Here is an 18,768-nt window from a genome sequence, read left to right on the forward strand (position 1 = left end):
GATTATAGAAGCATACCCTTACTAGCTATTGATGGGGGAAATACTAGGAATGGGGTTCACCTCTCCTGTTTGCAGCTGTCTGCAAGGTAGCTGTAGCTACATAAAGTCAGATGAGATGACACCTATCTAAGGTTAACATCAACTGAACATTTTAATGAAAACTGCTTTCACCCTGAGCATATTTAAGGCACTTTATTAAAAAATCTGAAGTTAATAGAAACTGGGAAAAAAAAAGTAAAAATCGTTACATGTGAAATTCGGAAATTAAAAAAATAATAATTCCTGAGTCTTGATAAATATTTTTATTGCAATAAAATACCATGACTATTGAAAACATGTCTTTTATAAAAGCATGTTATACGACATTTTTTCTTGAAAAACTCATGCTTCAGTGCATGAAATATGTTAATAAGTCTTTGGGGACATCTGTAACAAATTAATAGGAAATGAAAAGCCAATGAATGCTCTGTCATGTATGTACAAAACATGCATTGCTCCCGGCAACACACATCATGTTTGCTACAGGCATCTTTACCTTTCTGTTTTCTTGCAGGGTCCTGCCCATATTTTAATACTTTACAATTATTTATGCTTCACTAAACTATTTACAGAAGCAGAAACTAATCACACATCTTCTTAAGCCCATAAACACAGAACTACAGAGACAACTGCACTACATAGTACTGTTCTCTACAGGTACAGTTTGTGAATAATTTTCTTCATGAAGATTTAAATGAAAATAGAAGTTCAAATTCTCTCTGTTTTCCTTGGGCACATTCTTTTGCACCTGCTATTTTCAGAAGATTTTGCCCCAAGACAGTATTTGTATTGTAAAAACACTTGTAAATTGTTGCAAAAGTATCTCAAGTAAAGAACCATGATGCTCGTGAATGCCCATTGTTTACACAGGATACAATCAATTTGTTTTCAGTTCAAAATAGCTGATTTCCAATACTAGCCATCATCTGTATGGTTCTAGTAGTATTAATTTTTACTTTTGGTATATTTTTCTTTCCTCCACTGTCTTTAAATACAAATAACATGGAAACAGTGATATGGACCATACCCAGAGTGCTGCCAAATGCAATGAACATGCACAGTGGTTACAGAATGGTACTTATAGAGGGCATGGGAGGTTCTTTCTAACACTAATAGGTAAAAACAATAATCAGAGTAAAATGCACTTGTGATTTAACTGCATCCTTTAATATTTTCATTAGCTATGTCTAAAATATCCCTGATAAAATTCTACTTTTTTTACATTCAACTTCTATTACGATGTATTTCATGTTTTATTTTAAAAAATCCCACAATAGTGATGGTGGTTAATCTGCTTCATAAAAGATAATACACTAAGTTATATATAATAATGTCTTTGATCCAATTAACATTATATTATACTGCTCAGTAATTACTGTGACTTCAGTTCCTACAACTGTTATAGTGAATACAAATGATTGTTTAATGTACAGGAAGCGGGTTTCATTTGGAAGTGCTGATACAAAAGTATTCAAGTGCTAACAATGAATTGTTCTTTCTACATTTTTCTTCATGTTCCATAAATGACGATTTTATATATATCTGTCGTTTTCAACGTGACACAATTTTGGGCAATTTCTTTTAATGTTCTTTTTCCGTGCAAACACAAAACTAGATTTTTCTAAACGTTACCATCTCATTAAAAGTAATTGCCACTTTTACTTGAAAAGGCACCAGCATTAATGTAGGAGAACATATCTTTTATGCTTGTTTTATGAAGAGCTGTACTTGTTACTGGAGCGGAAATTATCATATCCGTGATCATTAGCTTTGAACTTTAGGCAGGACTGCCTTTCCTCCAGGGACAACAGATCTTTGGATTGGCACCAGCAACACAAGCATGACTGTTAAAATAAAAGGGATAAACACTTTACATCATTTTGTTTTGCACATGTGGCACACGCACTGAAAAGCTGCCCTTCTTCAGTGGTACAGTAGGAAATGGCAAATGTACAAGCTGCCATTTTCAGATTACAACATGAGCAAACAAACAAGGTTAAGCTCCACATTGCTCAAATGGTCACTATTGTGATGCCCCATTAGCAACCTGCGTGCTGAAGGGCAGGAAGAGTTATATTGAGTTACATATATTAATAATAGCCACGCACATGCCGCTTCAAGTCTAGTTTGTATTCCTAAATGCATCTGAAAATAAAATTATGATTCCTTATTGTCCTTTCTCTGATAAATTTTCTTGGGAAAAATGTATGCTCTGTAATCTACACTTTCTAGGCAAGATGCTATTTTTTTCTTTTTTTTTTTTCTTTTTTTTTTTTGAGGGGAGAAAAAGAGAACCAAATAGGAGAATGGTAAAAACCTACACACAGTTTATACATTTACTAGATATACTGCAGACTTTTTGCTGATGCTACTGACTGGTCTTTGGGTGCTGCAAGTCCATCTGGGGTCCTGCATACTCACTTCTTTCCATGCTCAGGAAGCTAGAGCTCTCTTACATGCTCCCAGCTCCAGTGATTCTTTCAGGGGGCCAGCAGTGTAGACAGGGAAGGCAAGACTTACAATAAAGTCTCTGCAACATGTGCTGTCACAGTTATTTGGGAAATACACTAATGCTACTAGATGTAGAGCTGATTGGTTTCTGTTGGAAATATATAGTCAGTAAGGAATTCAACACAGCCAGGCAATAAGCCTAGCAGTGGCCAACAGTTAAATGCCTAGCAAGAAAAGAAAATCTAAGAATTTGTGGTAGACAATGTAATAACTCTGATACAGTGTATGAAGACATCAGAGGCCATAAAAATAAAAAATCTGGACATGAAAGTGGAAAGACAGATGGGCTGCAATCCACATGTGATCCAAAGCCTTAAATCTTGTGTGAAGAATTAGGGCCCAGGACTGTTCACGTAAACCAACAGAAAACTACAAACAGGTCTGTCTCAAAATGTTGGCATTGGAAAAGGATGGGTGGATACTTGCACCCTCTGCCTTACCTAACTGCCTACTGATTAAAGCACTCCATCAGGATGGGGAGAACCTGGGGTCAGCACTCTCCCTGTTGGGTTGCAGAGGATATGGCTAAGTGAATCTCTGCAGCTCAGTCTGAGTCTGCTTTGTCAGTGCTCTACAAGTGGCTGGGTGCCAGCTGGGTGTCAGGAAGTGATGTACCACTGATTAGCATGGTGCCAAAAGGGTTTATTATACACTCCACTCTTTTGCTTTCTCTTTTGTCTCTGTGAATCCTTAATTCCTTTCTATGTAGTTTCAACAGGGAGAGAACACCTACAATAACCCAGTTAAAATTTCAAGTCAAATTTAATGACCATTTAAAACACTTTTGCATGCTAAGGAATGAATTTTACTGCTGACATCATCTTTTAACCAGAGGAGCAGCTCTCAGCAGCTTCTTACCTTAAAGCAGTTTTGGAATCTTTTGCTCACCAAATACAGAGCTATCGGATTGATGCAGGAATTCAGTGAAGCCATGTTAATACCAATGTAGTCCATCACAAGAAAAAAGCTGTGTGGAAATTAAAGTAAGACACTTCACATTTTTCTCTGAAAAGGTTTAATAGAGGTTTACAACTATGAAAATTTGAGTCGGCTTCACTCAACCAAGACTAGCTAACATAACAGTAAAGGGTTTTATATCAACAGGATTAACTCATGGAGTTTACAGTTGTGCTCAATAATTAAGTTTAACCAGTAAGATAATTCTCATGAAAGTAATTTCAGAAGATCCAACCACTGTAGCTTGTGGGAGGAAATATTCACAAGGTTTTCTTCACAGATTTAATCCTAGCTGTTCTGTTGAAAGAGAAATGGGGATAGAAATTCCCCCTCCACCCTCATAATGCCACAAGACATTAGGACAGCCCCAAAAGGGATCAAGGAGGAAGACAGGGCAAACAGGGGGATTGCTCATAGTTTTCTGACTTTGCTACTGGATCAAAATCAGAGTGTCTGGATGAAGTAGCAGGGAAAACTTCAGACACACAGAGTAACCTAGTTAATTAGGAAATCCAAAAAAATCTTATGTAAAATGCCATCAGCGCACAGGCATTTTATTTCTGCAATCTCACCTTAAAAGTTCACATCTGTTGGGGTCTTTCTGATCATAAATAGTGAGTTTCAATATTCTGCTTAAGTGAAGTGGGAGCCAACACAAGGCAAAAACAAGTACCAGACAGAACACAGTTTTGGCCACCTCACGTCTCTGAAAAAGAAAATTGGACAGAAGAGTTCTAGTTTCTGTTTCTTGGTTGCTGTTGTCTTTTAATATCCAATGTTCAATAAACAAACTAAAAACCCTATCAAAACACAGGAGTTTGAAGAACATCAAATACCTTATTTTCTTGGAATGTATACTCAATCTTTTCTATTGTTTTAGATGTCTTGCACTGATTCTCTATATATCCAATTTTAAAAAGTATGAGTAATAATATGTTTGTGTCTGGTGCACTACTAACTTGGACTGTATTTTGGCATGTTTTTTTCCTGATAACATATACTGCTAACCTTACTATAGTTCAGCATGAAATTGCTTCAAAATAGTTAACAGGTTTAGAGGACAACTTCAGTTTTCATTACAAAATATCCAGTTCTCACTATTGTGAAGAAATAAAAACTATAAAATCTGAAGCATTAACATCAAACAAGAAAAAAACCACAAACCACCAGTTTTGTGATTGAAAGTTAAAATCTTAGGTTTCTGGGGGCTCTGATATATATATAACTATATATATATCTATATCTAAGAGCTCAGCAACACCACTACTAGGAAACTTCTTACTAATAATCTTGAAGTCATCATACAGGAACAGAACAATTATGTGAAAGTAAAGTCATTAAAGGTATTATTGTTAACCTCTCTACAGACAGCAGAGTTGTCAGGGATAATTTCTTACCTGCTTTAAGTGGTCGTTTAAAGCAATCTGCATCCCACTTTTCTTTCGTAACATCTCACAGGTCATAAGAGTATAGAAAAATGCTGTAATAGCCAGTGGCAAACAGAAGTAAAAGCTGAACAGCCACCAGTCTTTAGCTTGCTTGTAAAACTACAAAGAAAACAAAAGCAAAGCTGTTGTTAGGAGTTGAATGCTAAGCATTTTGGAAAGTATGCTATAACTAGCTGGTCAGTCTGTCCAGAAAAGCATCTCTATAAGGTGTAGGTTACAAAATAGGACAAGTACTATGCCCAAAGCCCCAAAAAAGTTTCTGGGTGCTCTTCTTTTAACCAATATACTTCAGGAATTTGTCAGTATTTCATTTGAACGTCATATTCACCTACACTTGTACAAATTACAATCCACGCAATGCTAAGAAGATGGAAGGAACTGTTCTGGAGACTTAGTAAATGTCAGTCAGTGTCTTACCATCATAAAGGATGTTTTCTGTGTGGGGTGAAGCAGGCAGATTCTAAGATCCTTTCCTCTGTACTCCATCGTAATCATGTCAAATGCAATAGCTTCTGGAACAGCCAGTATCACCGACAAAACCCAGATCAGTACAATTTCAACAGCAGTCCACTTTGGCACTCCAATTCCTTTAATGCGACTCCAAGAAGCAACTGCTCGGTACCTGAAGCAACAGCACACATTTGGAAAAAATAAACCTGGTTTAACTGGCAACCCCACTTATTCATGTTGTGTCAGCACAGTAGAAAGGCAAATTTGAGCCCATATTGAAAAGCAATTAAGAGAGTTTGATGAAAAATGGGTCTCACCTATCTATACTGAGGGCACACAAACTCAGCACTGTGATGCCCACTGATGCCTTTTGAATGAAGGGTACTAATTTGCACATTTCAACACCGAAGGGCCAGTCCTCTGCAAGTAGCTGTGAAAAGAAAACAACAATTAGAAATAAACTGTTTTTAAAAAATAATTCCTAAAGCTGAAACACAGACCTTTGTCTTGACTATTTTTCTTTTCTGCCCTGTAAAACTTAGTCAAGAACTGCCTTTTCAGAAGGGAGTTTCCAATGTGTGTGTCCTAAGAACTAGCCAGTAGCTTTACAGTTACTCCCTGGCTGGGCAAGAACATGCATAAAGGCTTAGTCCTGACTTCTTAAGCCCCATGAACTCTACTTATTTTGCTTCCAACTTCACCACTCCAGTGTTTATGTGCTTTTCTTATGTGTTCAAGTAACTCTCCATTTACTAGAAATACAGAAGATTACTTAAGGCTGAGCAGAACAGGGCAATGCTAAACAAGTGCACATCTGGAGTGGGGTTTATTTGAAGCTTGGCATCTAGGTTCCATCAGCTAAGAAGTCAAGCAACGCTGGAGAGAAATGAATCCCATAGTTCTTAGCTGACCATCTGATAATGAAAGAAGGGACCTACTGGATACTAAGGGAGGCTAAACAGTTTGCTTGGTATTAATATTTAGCAGAAGGTAATGATGGATCAGATTAATCACGCACTGAAGATCTTTACTGACCAGTTTTTTCAATGATTCTTTATTACAATACTGAAAGGACTATCTGCGCATTAAGCATACTTGTAAGTGCTACAGAATAAAAGAGCTCAATGATTTCAGATTGGTTCAATTGCACTTTAGGTTATACACTTTAATGGAAATCTGTCACATCCCGTTTTTACATTTTAGCAGTACACTTTAGCTGATTTAGGGGACAGGACTTACTGGACACAGCAAGCACCTTCCCAGCAGCTGATGCTATGAACTGTTTGCCTCCAGAAACTGTTGCACTTCAGAAACATTTAAGCTTTGTACTCTGCTGTGAGCTCAATATAATGGCTCAAATATATCACAGCAGCAGCCAAATATTCCAATTACTCATAAAAAGAAGACTCTTTAGAACAGAGGTTATGCCAAGAAATAGTCGCAATCATTATATATGAAACTTTCTGAGTTTCTGTAATTAGTTAACGTTATCTAAAGCCATTTCTGTTTTTCGTAACTTTGTTTCAATGAGGTCTTTTGGATCTGTTGCAGATTGTGGGCTACAAAATGGAAGAGGAGAGGAAAGAACAATAACTATCCAAAAGATGATTGCAAAATCCCTCCCTTGGCTCAGGTCTCCTCAGACATCTTAGAAGGCTAAAATATGAAAAAGAAGAAGAAAGAAGAATGGTAACTACCCAAAAAGAGATTGCAAAATTTTCCCTTGGCTCAGGTCTCCTCAGATATCTCATTTACTATTGATGTACTATAAGAAGAAATAGGTCATCATACTGTATAGATTCTGCTGGGGACCAAAATGACTGAAGATTGATAGCCACAGAGTTGCCTGCTCAATTGACTTGGTTCAGCAAATTCCTTTAGCACACATACACATGCATCCCAGAATAAACAATCACAGGGTCAACAGTTTTTTAAAAGCCCTGATAATAACTTAAATATAATTTTACTTTAACACGAACAAAGATAAGTACACTTCATGACAATGTGCTTTTGGAAATACCAATAAAATGCCCACCAGTATTTTTAGATAGCAGAATACCTTTCAAAATCTGCTTTAGTCCTATGCCAAAATGGGACCTTCTATTTCTTCAGTGATCTACTCAAGTAAGACAAAGAGTATAATGCTTCTGCAGAAATGAAGCAGAATATAAATTCTAGGGATTTATGTTTCTTGAGAATTTTATGGAAAGTAATAAAGCAGAGGAAGTAGGGATGAGGTTGTAATAACCATACAATATCTTTTTATTTATGTGATGTGGGAAAAATAACTCAATCTGTAATTAAAGTTATCTTCAGTAAAGCCTCTCCCTAAGACTTCTTCTGAATTGCTGTAAGGGGGTGATAGCAACAAACTACTATTAAAATTGCTATGTGAATCATTACAGGTGTTCTAAATGTACACTTTACATAATCTTATGACACCTGGACTCATTTAATTTATATCAATCAGGCAGTGAGCCTCCAGCCTACCACATGTAATTGCTACAGAAATCAAAGACTTGGTAGCAAGTACATTTTATACTTGTTTATAGTACCTGTTACATATTGTACATGTGTACATATTAAACCAGAGATGACTCATTAAAAAAAGCACTTCAAAATCAAAATGTATTTTTTTCTTCATTGAACTGAAATTAAGACCTTTGGTCAAATTTCTGTTGGCACATTCTGTTGGCACAAACCAGCTACAACTAGCTGGTTTACATGCCGAGACACTCCCTTGTCTCTCTTCCCTAAAATCACAACAGTTCAGCCACATGTTAGAGATTTCCCTGAACTAATGCTTATCTCTCAGGTGCAGACAGTCACACCTGTGCTCCAAGCTGACTGGATTTGAGCCAGCTCCAGCTTGGAACCCGTATGGCTGAATTAGCATAGGACTGTGCATGAGCGAATGTGGTCAACTGAGAGAAAGGGTGCATTAGCTTGGGTTTAGCATAACATCAAAATATGACTTGCATTTAGCTAGTTTAAATCAGGAACAGAATGGACACACAGCTGTCTGCATTGGATTGGAAAAAAACATCTCCATTATCTCTTGCAGCTGATGTATTGTGATACTTGAGCATTTTAATGCACAAGTCACAAGTCTCTCTATCATGGTATTGCAAGCAGCTAATGATACGCTTGCAGCAAAAGCTTGAAAATGTTAAAGTAAAAGGGGAAAAAACAGTGTTTTAATTGCTGAACTATGCTTCTTTGTTGTTTCTGCTTGTCCTATGTATTGCCATCTCCTTAAAACACTGCCTTAAAGTACTGTGAAAAATCACTGTATTCAGGAGCACCATATTTGTGGGCAAGAGCCATGATTATTCCTAGTGAAGTACAGATGCAGCCTAATGCAATTTTGCATGGGTAAAACGGTTTTCTTGTAATTCATAATAAGGTATCTATACAAAGATTGCAACTTCACAAATGACTTAGAGCAATGAGCTACTGCCAAGTGGCAGCAAAGAGAAAAATAATGTTGCGTTTTCATGAGTAAAATGCCAAGTTTACCACTGTCTGTATTCCAAATGACCTTTTCCAATGTTTTATAGTCACTTAGTGGCTGAAGTTTTAACTCCTAAGCCATAGAGACGTGCTGAAGATGAAATGAAATAGAACAAAGGGAAAGGGAATACACTGCAGAATGAAGTGAAATCATGGTTAAAAGAAGCAATACCTCTGATGCACTCCTATAGACAACACTTTTCTCAGACCAGACAGAGATCTAAGCCTAAACCGATGTAAAAGTGGCACAGCTATGAAAGCAGCCCCAAAAGATGGTGTGACTCAGAGACACACCTGTGAATTACAATTCCTGCCCTGCTTCCTCTTGGTTGTGCAAGAACAAAAAGATATTCATAATCTGCTGCCACAATATGCCAACATAGGAGCACAATATGCTGCTTTCAATAGCTCAGCTGTTGTGGCCACCAGCCACAAGGCTGATGCCATGGCTTCATTCCACAACTGTTGACTTGCTACAGTCAGACATGAAGAAGTAGTAAAGTGTGCACTTACATTGGTGTTCTAGTGCTGAGCAATGAGTGCATGTGAAACAGAGCAGGAATTCCTATTTCCTCCTAGCTGTGTGTTCACAGCAAGCCTAGTTCACAGGGTAAGAAGACAATCTTCATGAATGCAGCGTTCCACAGGAAATCAGACGTGCAACTGTACCCCCAATACACAAGCAATATTTTTTCCATGTATCTGTGAAATGACTGGCAGATTTTCACGTGATACTTTCTGAGATGGGGAGGTCATGCAGACAGATAAATAATTTTTTAGTATTTCATAGGAGCAAGCATTTTTCAAAACAGGAAATTTGCCCAGGAAATTAAGCTTAGTCAGGGATAAGCCAGACTTTACAAAACTTATTAATATTTAACAATAATTATGATGTCAGGGTGGGGATATCCACTCTAGACAAGAAAATACATTTCCTAGTTAAGCTGAGAACTTTTTACATGTTTAGAATAGAAGTGTAAACCCTATGTTTTTAATTAGTAACTTCTGCTTCAAACATTTTTTTAAGTGCTTAATTAAAAGTAATATCATACAGACATATTGAAAATTACTGAAACCTCATAATGTGTTGCTGAAGTAAAATAATTCTGTGATTTCACAATCATGGTTATAGGACTGCAACAAAAAAAAGCATTAAGAAAGCCATACTGCTGTCAGACTGGGAAGCATAAACACAGGATAAAAAAAAAAAACAAAACCCAACAACCCAAATAAGGGGATAACTTGTTTTGAAATTTGTCACATGCATCTTTTAACTGAATGTATACACAGCAAAATGTAATAAAAAAAAAAACAGATTTACAAATCTGTTCTGACATCAACTGACATGCTTCAGTTTGGAGGTCCATCATGAAAACTATATATGTGTACTTTAAACAACATATTGACATTTCCACTACTTCATCAACCGGACCTCAGAATAGATTGTTGCCACCTAACTACAGAACAGTTACCCCCCATTGCCTGTGAAGTCTAGACAGATTCATCTTCTGGACAATTCTTTCTTTCTAAGTGCCTGTACGCTGCACTTGTTGACCATAAAAGGATCCTAAGCAAAACAGACTTCTAGTTTAACGTGGTCAGAGATCAATGAATTTTATGTAAGAAATTCTGAGATGAACCTTGCAAGACCTCAAGTAAGTGGTTCAGATGTTGACAGAAAGGAAAGAATACATTTTCCCTGTAAAATGGCATGTTACCTTTAAGATCAGAAGAACCAGTGGCCAAGAGCTGTCATATGGAGTACTAACAATGTTTTCTAAAGATAAGCACCTTGACGTTCTTGGAAATTTGGGCAAAGACTGGCTTCATCATGATGCATGCCCTATAGGTACTTGAATTACAAGTTAGTAAAGTCATCACAAAGACATTTCCATATGAATCTCACCCTTTTTAGAGCACAGCTGGATTAACAAAGGCACCTGTTCACACCTTTCTGGAATATGTAGTCCCTGATCTAGTCTTTTTTATATTTCCAGTGCTTAATAATGCTTTATGTTAACAGTATTTTTTATATAATCCCTAAAATACATTACTGGGAAAAAAAAAATTAATCATTGCCTTGATCAAAAAAAAAACCCACAAACAACAAGGCCATTTACTGTGGCCTTTGCTCATTGGCTTGGATAAAGACAAGGTTTTATTCCTTCCCTGGTTCTTTTTTTTTTTTTCCTGTGCTCTTGAAGTATGCTCTGAGATAAAGGAAGCTGTGACAGTATTTCTAGGCAGATATGCTTCCTCAGTCATCTGTGTCATAGCAAATTGATAAGAGTTCAGAAAGCCACAAAAAAGTGTACAAAGGATAGATTGTTCCCCTGTTAAAAATCTACTGGAACATGACAATAAATTGGACTTAATATAAGAGATAAATATTACAAAGTGAGAGAGATGTCGTCTATATATCAGAGGAAAAAGCATGTTATATTATTTGATTACAGCTTTTTAAAGTCTATGTTCCTATCTCATTACACATACACATACATGCATGAGGGGCAGAGCTAATGTAAGATTGGAATTTCCAATCTTATGTTATTTTAGAGTTTCACATGCAGGAGTTACCAACTTTACTGATCTGGAAAAAGAGCATAAGCCTTCCAGATCTGCAGATCTGTACTGTTAGGCATACAAGCTGCCACGGTCTTGTTTTCCAAAGACTAAGTGCAGAGAAGGACATAAGTTCACCAACCACCTACTCTACCCTTCTGCTCCTCATGTCCACACCTTTAATTGCTGTCTCAAATTAACAAAAACATGCTTGTCTGTTTAGTGAAGCAGTTGACTAGACATAGGACTACCTTCACATCCAATTAGCAGCGATTTTGCAAAGCCTCCACACAGCCACAGCATTCTGTACCGCATAATGATTGTCTCAAGACTTTTCTTAGCATCTTATATATTGGACTGCATGTACCTCACAATCTGGCTAACACCTGCTTTTCCTTAGAGCCCCACAACGTAAGAGATGTAAATTTTCATTTGTTATGTTTTTTCAGCTACTCACATATTCACTTAAATAGTCACAGGGACATCTTTTGAAGTTATCACTTTAAAAAGCTAACAAAATGCTGTTCCAAGTGAGAATTCTGTGTTCTCCCATGTGTATCTGTCTGGAAAGCGTTCAGACACTTTCACACTTTCTACTACAAGTGTTGTTGAGTAAACTGCTGGCATTTTACTAACATGAGGAATTCTCTTATTCTCTTTCACGCAGTTGCTGAGGATCTGGTAGCTATTTTGAAGATTTGGTTCATCCAGTTTTAAAATGTTTCAAATTACAAGTTACAACTGTTTAGTATACTTGATTTACAAACGTTTATTCTTCCCCTGCTGCTGGGTAATCATAGCCAGCTTTACATTGCACTACTGTATCCTCTCTCGCAACAGTGCTCTGCGAGTGGAATTAAATGGGATGTAGAGTGGATAAAAAGTTATTATCAACTCAAACCACATACAAACTCTTATTTTTGATTAAAAAATACAATGTCTAATGTTGGGGAAGGTGGGAGGTGTTTGGTTTGTTTATAACTCACATCTATTCAAAAGTCCTATTTTAAAAAAAGCGAATATTTCACTACTATTGTAAGGGATAATACAAATTTAATATAGGATCTTCATTTAAGATGAGTAGCAGTGTGGGAGATTTAGCACCTGAGAGCTATTGCTTAACTCTTAGCATTATCAATAGCACAATAAATATCCCGGACTTTCAACTGGTAGCATATTTATCAGTTTGCAATCTGATGGTTTATTCCTCCCCCTCCAACCTACTTACTCAGAATGATACACTTGATGACATTAAATCAAGATAAGCACGGTCATATATCATGATTAATTTAATTTTGAAATAGTGTCACCGAGATTGCAAAGTCTTGTACTGAGCAACTGTCACTAAATCAATCAGTTGGACTTTCCTGAGAACAGATGAAAAATATTTTTGTTCAATACCTTTTTTTCACAAAAATACATTTTTTTAAAAGAGTTTAAAGTATTTTGTTTCATGAATTCCTCTCTCAGATGAGTCCACACTTCTCACAAAGGACTATGATAAATATATAGCACAGAAAATACTGAAACTCTAAATTGAAGAAACTGCCGTGTAATCCGAATTATGTGGCTGGCGAATTTAACAGTTATGATGTTCCGTGCTTTGTAATACTCCAATACTTTAAAAGGATAAAGATACAGGATTCTACCATTTCAGCAGCTTCTGAGAGTAACCACTAGGGATAAAGAAGACTAAATTCAAACCCACTCCCCTTCAACGTATTTTTTTCTAGAGCTAAAAGTAACAAACCCCAGAGTTTAAACACATGCAGAGAAGTGAGGAGATGACAGGTGAAGGTTCTCATGTTCACTTCAAACAGTAACTGATGAGGACACAGACTGTAAACTTTCAAGGCAGAAGGTGCCTCGTTATTTTCAGCATCCCTCCTAAGTGTGCTGATCCTAACCAGAGGCTGGATTCAACTGTTCAGGAAATATGGACTGCACAAGCTTGGTAGACAAGACAGAGATTGTTCTCCTTCTGTGGCAAGTCTCACCACGCCAAAGGTCAGAGTAACGAAGGTGCACGGACAGTTGCGGCTTACTACCTCTCAGCTGTCCAAGCTGCATCACTGGCGAACAGGGGAAAGAGCTCACAGCTCAGGAGAGCATCACGCTTCACAACCGCAGGATGTATAGAACTAATGCAAATCGCTCTGTTGAATGATTTTTGTAGCTCCTAAATAAAGGCCCCATGCCAACAGCGACTGTAGGGACCCAAGTTAAGTATTACGACTAAGCATGCCCCAGCTGAGCAGCAGGGACCGAGCGGTACTCAGAGGAAAGAGTCGCCTGTGCCCTCCCCTCCATTCCTCGGCAGAAAAGGAGGGAAGCAACGAATCCATCGCGCATTTACCTACTGCATTCATCACCTTTATCCCCGGGACAGCGCCTGTCTCCAGGGGACTTGCAGAGCCTGGCCTCTGCAAGTCACCTCTGCCACATTCCCAGCTCGGACCGCTGAGAGGGCTGCGACTGGGGCACGAGAGATTGTGCCATTTGGGACAACATCTGACCACACCACCACCCTCCGTCAGCAGCTTTTTGGCATGAGGTGAAGCCCCGGAGGTTTCCCAGCCAGAGAAGGGGCGCGTTTGCCCTCGGCCCCGCGGTGGTGCCCGGTACCTGCCGGGAAGCACCAAGAACGGGTGCAGACGCACTCCCTGCTCCCCCTCACCTTGTAGACGTTGATGGGGATGTCAATGATGATGTGGAGTAGGTCGCCCAGAGCCAGGCTGGCGATGAGGATGTTGGGGCCGTTCCTCATGCACTTGTTCTTGTAGATGATCCGCAGCAACGTGGAATTGCCGATGATGCCCAGCACGAAGACAAGGCAGGACACCACCGTGTTGATGTACTTGAAAGTCTCCTTAATCTCCGTCTGACCGGTGCACATGGGGGGCGAGGCCGAACGCGGCCTCCCGCCAGCCGCCCCCCCGCCCCTGGGCAGCGCGGCTGGGCGGGAGGCATTAGACTCGGCGCCCCTCACCGCAGGGGTCCCGGACGTCGGGCTCTGCCCGCCCGGGCCTGGCGAGCGCACGGACCCGTCGCCCTCGGCGGCGGCGCGGCAGCCGAGAAGCAGGAGCAGGAGGAGGGAGGGCAGCCGCCACGGCCGGGTAGCGGGCATGGCCCTACGGCACGGCTGATCCCCCGCCGGGAGACCGCCGCCGTCAGCACCGACCTGCGCGGAGAGAGGGGACCGGGCGTCAGCCGCGAGGACAGCGAGCCTAGGAAGGCGCCGATACCCGGGGACGGTGCCGGGGCGCTGCCTGCCACCGGGCGGGGACTGGTGGCGGAGCAGGCGGTGCAGCCGGCAGAGCAGCGCTGGGGCCAGAAGCCCCCTCCAGCAGGAGACCTGCTTGGCGCCGCCGGGCTCTGCCACCCGCTCCTCTCCCCCTCACCTCGCTGAGCGGAGCGGAACCGATCCTGCCCGCCCGCTGCCTTCGCGGCTCTGCCTGCTGAGCGAAGGAGACGCGCCCCGCCGGCTGCCTTGCCCCCAGGCTCTGGATGACTGCTCCTCTCCGTGTCACCGGGGCCGGCTGACGCCGCTCTCCGGCGATGGGCAGGCACCCCAGGACACGGAGCCAGGAAGGAGAGGGCGCTTGCGGCACAACCCGGCTGCCGTCACCGCGCACCAACTCCCGTGGCTAAAGTCGCGCCAGCGGGGTAGGGCCCCCCCCCTTTTCTAAAACATTCAACAGCATCTGGCCCATCAGTCACTGCCAGACCCCACCCGCAGCCTCCGCCCTCCCCGTCCCCCCGCCCCGCGGAGACCAGCCCGGCCCCTCCGCCCGCCTGCAGGCCCCGCCGCCCCGCCCCGCTGCTCTGCCGGGCGCCCCTCGGCTGGGGCGATCGTTGCCGCGGTACCTGTGGGGTCTGCACGGCGACCTGCCCGTTTTGCAGCCCGGCGGGCTCGTCCTGTGCTAAGTTAGCTGTGGCAACCTAATGAAGTCATTTTGCGGGTTTCGAAAGAGTGTTTTAAATCAGAAAGGACTGTTAGAAGGGGCTTTGGCATTGTTAGAGGACGCCGGGGGGGGGGGGGGGGGGGGGGGGGAAAGAGGGCTTTTCCCCCTTGTCCTCTCGAGCACTGATTCCCAGTAGCTGGGTAAGGTGTTCACGCTCACGTTTTATTCTGCGCTGCAAACAGCCCTCACTCACACATCCATAGTGGCACACATGCTGCTTGTGCAACTCCTACGTGTTTAACACTTTAAAGCGCTTCACAAACCGGGATACTTTTATATTCTTCTTAGAAAACAGTATTTTGACTGTTCTGAAGCTGCAGTCGTCCCTCTTGGTTATCTGGCTGCCGCTTCGGGGACGCATGGCAACGCATCTGATCTCCACGAGCTCGTTCCAATCCTTGCACCCATCAGTGAAGCGTAAGAGTGACGAGATTAGTACAGGATTTTATGGAGGCTACGAACAGCCTCTGAAGGTTGGAGACAATTGCACGTCTAACTAGAAAGAGCTGAATTTAAAGCTGGTTTCCAGCATCCCTACATACAGGTTTTTTTTTGTTTGAGTTGTTTTGTTTTTCTTTAAATCATGCTGGAAGCTGAATCGTATTCAGAACATGAATGTATAAATGCTTCAATACAGAAGTCACCTAAATTATTATCATACTTGTAGGGGAAAACACAGAGAACCAAATGTTTCTTTCAAAAATTGCCGGCCTCTCATCTTTACAGCATCTCCTGCTAACACCTTCTTGCGCTAATGTAGCAGACAGCCTTTTCTAATCCTCATTTAGCTTCCTTTTCACATCTCCATCTTCATTTAAAAGTCTGCTGTATCGAGCTCCTTTCCAACTTAATTTTTAATTTTTTTTATATTTTTATTTTTAAATTCTTGATCTTTTTCTTAATTAGGCTGGCATGCTCATTTTTCTTCCACATTTTATATTACAGTATTTGTAAAATAAAGACACCAGAGTCACTTCGTAACTGTGTGAGGGTAGCTGGAGGCTGACTGCACTCCAGCTGGAATACTGGTCTTTTCAGGTTCAGGCTTTTTCAGACTCTGCTTTGCAGCAGGGCTTGCTTTTCAGCACCGGGGCTGATTCCTCTCCCAGTGAGAGAAGTGTGAACATAGAATAAACCTTATAATATTCTGAGCCCTGGGAATTTAACCAAAGTCTTTTCAGTCTTCACTTCTGCATTTTCTCGATTTCATAAGAGAACAATGTTTTGCTAAACGCAGTATTGACTTTTATTGGAGAATCTTTGCATTAACTTTTAACATTAACATAGCATTAACATGCTTTTTACTTGCAAGGTTCTTGTTAAGCCTCAAAGGCTTCTGTGCTGCTCTTGACCAACAAGAAATAGATTGAAACCACACTGATTTATTTGCTAACATTTTTGTTAACACAACTCCATGAAATATGTTTGCTACTGCTTGGTAACACCAGCGTTGCTGCCACTTACTTCAGCTTCAAAAGTTTTAGTAATAGCAACTTAGGTTCAGAAATTTTTAGTAAGCGCGTATACAGAACTCAGGACAGCTGCTGCTACCTGAAGCACATTACTCTCTAATACTGCACAAAATAGGTCTATGTGACAAAGCACCGAAGCTGTTTCTGGCTGTAACTAACTAAGTTTACCACTTTTTTTGTTTCTACTCTGTTTTCTTCAGAGATTAGAATATTTGAGAAATTCGAAAGAGCATGTGCTGTGGTCCAAGTCTGCTTTAATTAATGAAAAAGTAAAGGCAAGCAGTTTTACAGAAATTTATGTAAGGATGAAGAAAATATCATATTAAACACTGAGACCACAGTGGACATCTTGGCAACTTAACTGTATCTTAAATGAAGAAGCAACTAGCAGGCTTAATCTAGATTGCAACAAGAAAAAATAATCTGTAAATATAATAGACCGGTGCCCCTTAAGTGACCTCTGCTAGTTATGCTATGAAATAAATTCCTTACTGAACTGTATGGAATTCATTATATAAGATTATGCAAACTGCTGCTAGTCTATATTTTTTTTTCTAGAAAGCAGAAACACCCCTTGTCCTATGGAAAGTTCATGTTTGTACAAAACAGAGAAAGCTGGGCCACCATCTAAAAGATCTTCCAGACTGTGTGACACTCATTTTATTATATTCTGCACTTTCAGTGCATTGCATCCCACAGGCTATTGAAAATTATATGAATTACAGCCAGTCACTATTTTAATTCTAAGTCAGATGCAACATTTCCATCAATACTTGTTAATGCTCTATTTTATTTTTTTTTTTCAATTGGCAGAGTAAAGCAAATATACTGAATAATTGTAACCACCACCAGAATGCTCTTTAACCGTAGGAAGACTTAAAGATTATTCTGTTACATGTAGTATAAATCATGGTAAGTGGTCACCATTACAGCACCAGAAAACCCTTTCATTAACAAGCTTATGAGACACACCACAGGACTGTATATTTTTCATGTTGTACTCATTGAATCCATGGGAATTTTTTCATGAGCTTGCAGGTACTTTTGCAAATTTCATTCACTTTCTGTGTATGTTGTTCAGCAATTAAGTAGCCTTGGAAATCTGCCCCATCAGACCTGCTTTTCCTTTCATTGAGTCTGGTGGAAATTTGCCTACTAACTGGGGCAAGTCTGGGATGAATAGAAAGAATGGCTGTCTCAGTGTAAGCCACACATTAGACGCAGGAGGTCAATTAAAGTAAAAAAATAGTTTTCTGTGTTTTATAAGTTAACACAGAAACGTTAATAATGGCAATTTTAAAGGAGTAAATGTACTTTGAGAAATCAAGAAATTAGGATATTGCAGTTTTGTAACTGCACATGTTTACATAGTGGGCATATGGTACAGAAGAGTGACATTATCTGCCTCATTTTTTCACCTTAGTCTAAATTTATGCAAAAAATATTAAATTTAGTGTGATGTGTAGCTATGCCTTGCGTCTTCTTTTACAAACCTAAGCAACTTCTATAAATGATAGTGTTGGCTGTCAATTGCAGCATATTTACCTTATACCTAAATCTTGAAAGAGTGGAACAACAAGTATTTTATCGTAAAAGGTTACAATAAAACAATAACAGTAGATATCACAAATGAAATATGAAGTTTGTTTGCAGATACCTGTTTTAATGTAGCTTACATTGTAAATGATTTCATACTTTATCTTAACACAGCAAGATGGGAAACAATGAAAGGCAATCAAATTTGTACTAAGACAAAATTTGTCTGTTTCTTATACTCCTTATTAATACGAATCAAGGTTTTTATACAGAATGAAGTTCAAGTCTTTACATCAGGCTGGTTGCTAACTGAAA

At 40.0% G+C, this 18,768-nt stretch overlaps 1 protein-coding gene across 2 annotated transcripts; it reads right to left on the reverse strand.

The window, feature by feature from the left end:
• Positions 1-287: 287 nt before the first annotated feature.
• Positions 288-14,971, reverse strand: EDNRB (endothelin receptor type B). 2 transcript variants are annotated; one of them, XM_062636914.1, is made up of 8 exons: positions 14,882-14,971; positions 14,158-14,661; positions 5,723-5,835; positions 5,373-5,577; positions 4,905-5,054; positions 4,080-4,213; positions 3,409-3,517; positions 288-1,883 (listed from the first exon to the last, which is right to left on the reverse strand). In XM_062636914.1, exons 2-8 carry the CDS (start codon positions 14,605-14,607, stop codon positions 1,752-1,754), a joined length of 1,293 nt encoding a protein of 430 aa, XP_062492898.1. In that variant the 5' UTR covers positions 14,608-14,661; positions 14,882-14,971; the 3' UTR covers positions 288-1,751. The 2 variants fall into 2 exon arrangements, with proteins under 2 accessions (XP_062492898.1, XP_062492899.1); XM_062636915.1 differs by lacking the exon at positions 14,882-14,971 and having other exon boundaries at positions 14,158-14,863.
• Positions 14,972-18,768: the final 3,797 nt, after the last annotated feature.

Source organism: Pezoporus occidentalis, unplaced genomic scaffold (assembly GCF_034315485.1).
Source record: "Pezoporus occidentalis ecotype Australia unplaced genomic scaffold, CSIRO_AGI_Poc_V1 ctg5, whole genome shotgun sequence".
Lineage (NCBI taxonomy): Eukaryota > Metazoa > Chordata > Aves > Psittaciformes > Psittacidae > Pezoporus > Pezoporus occidentalis.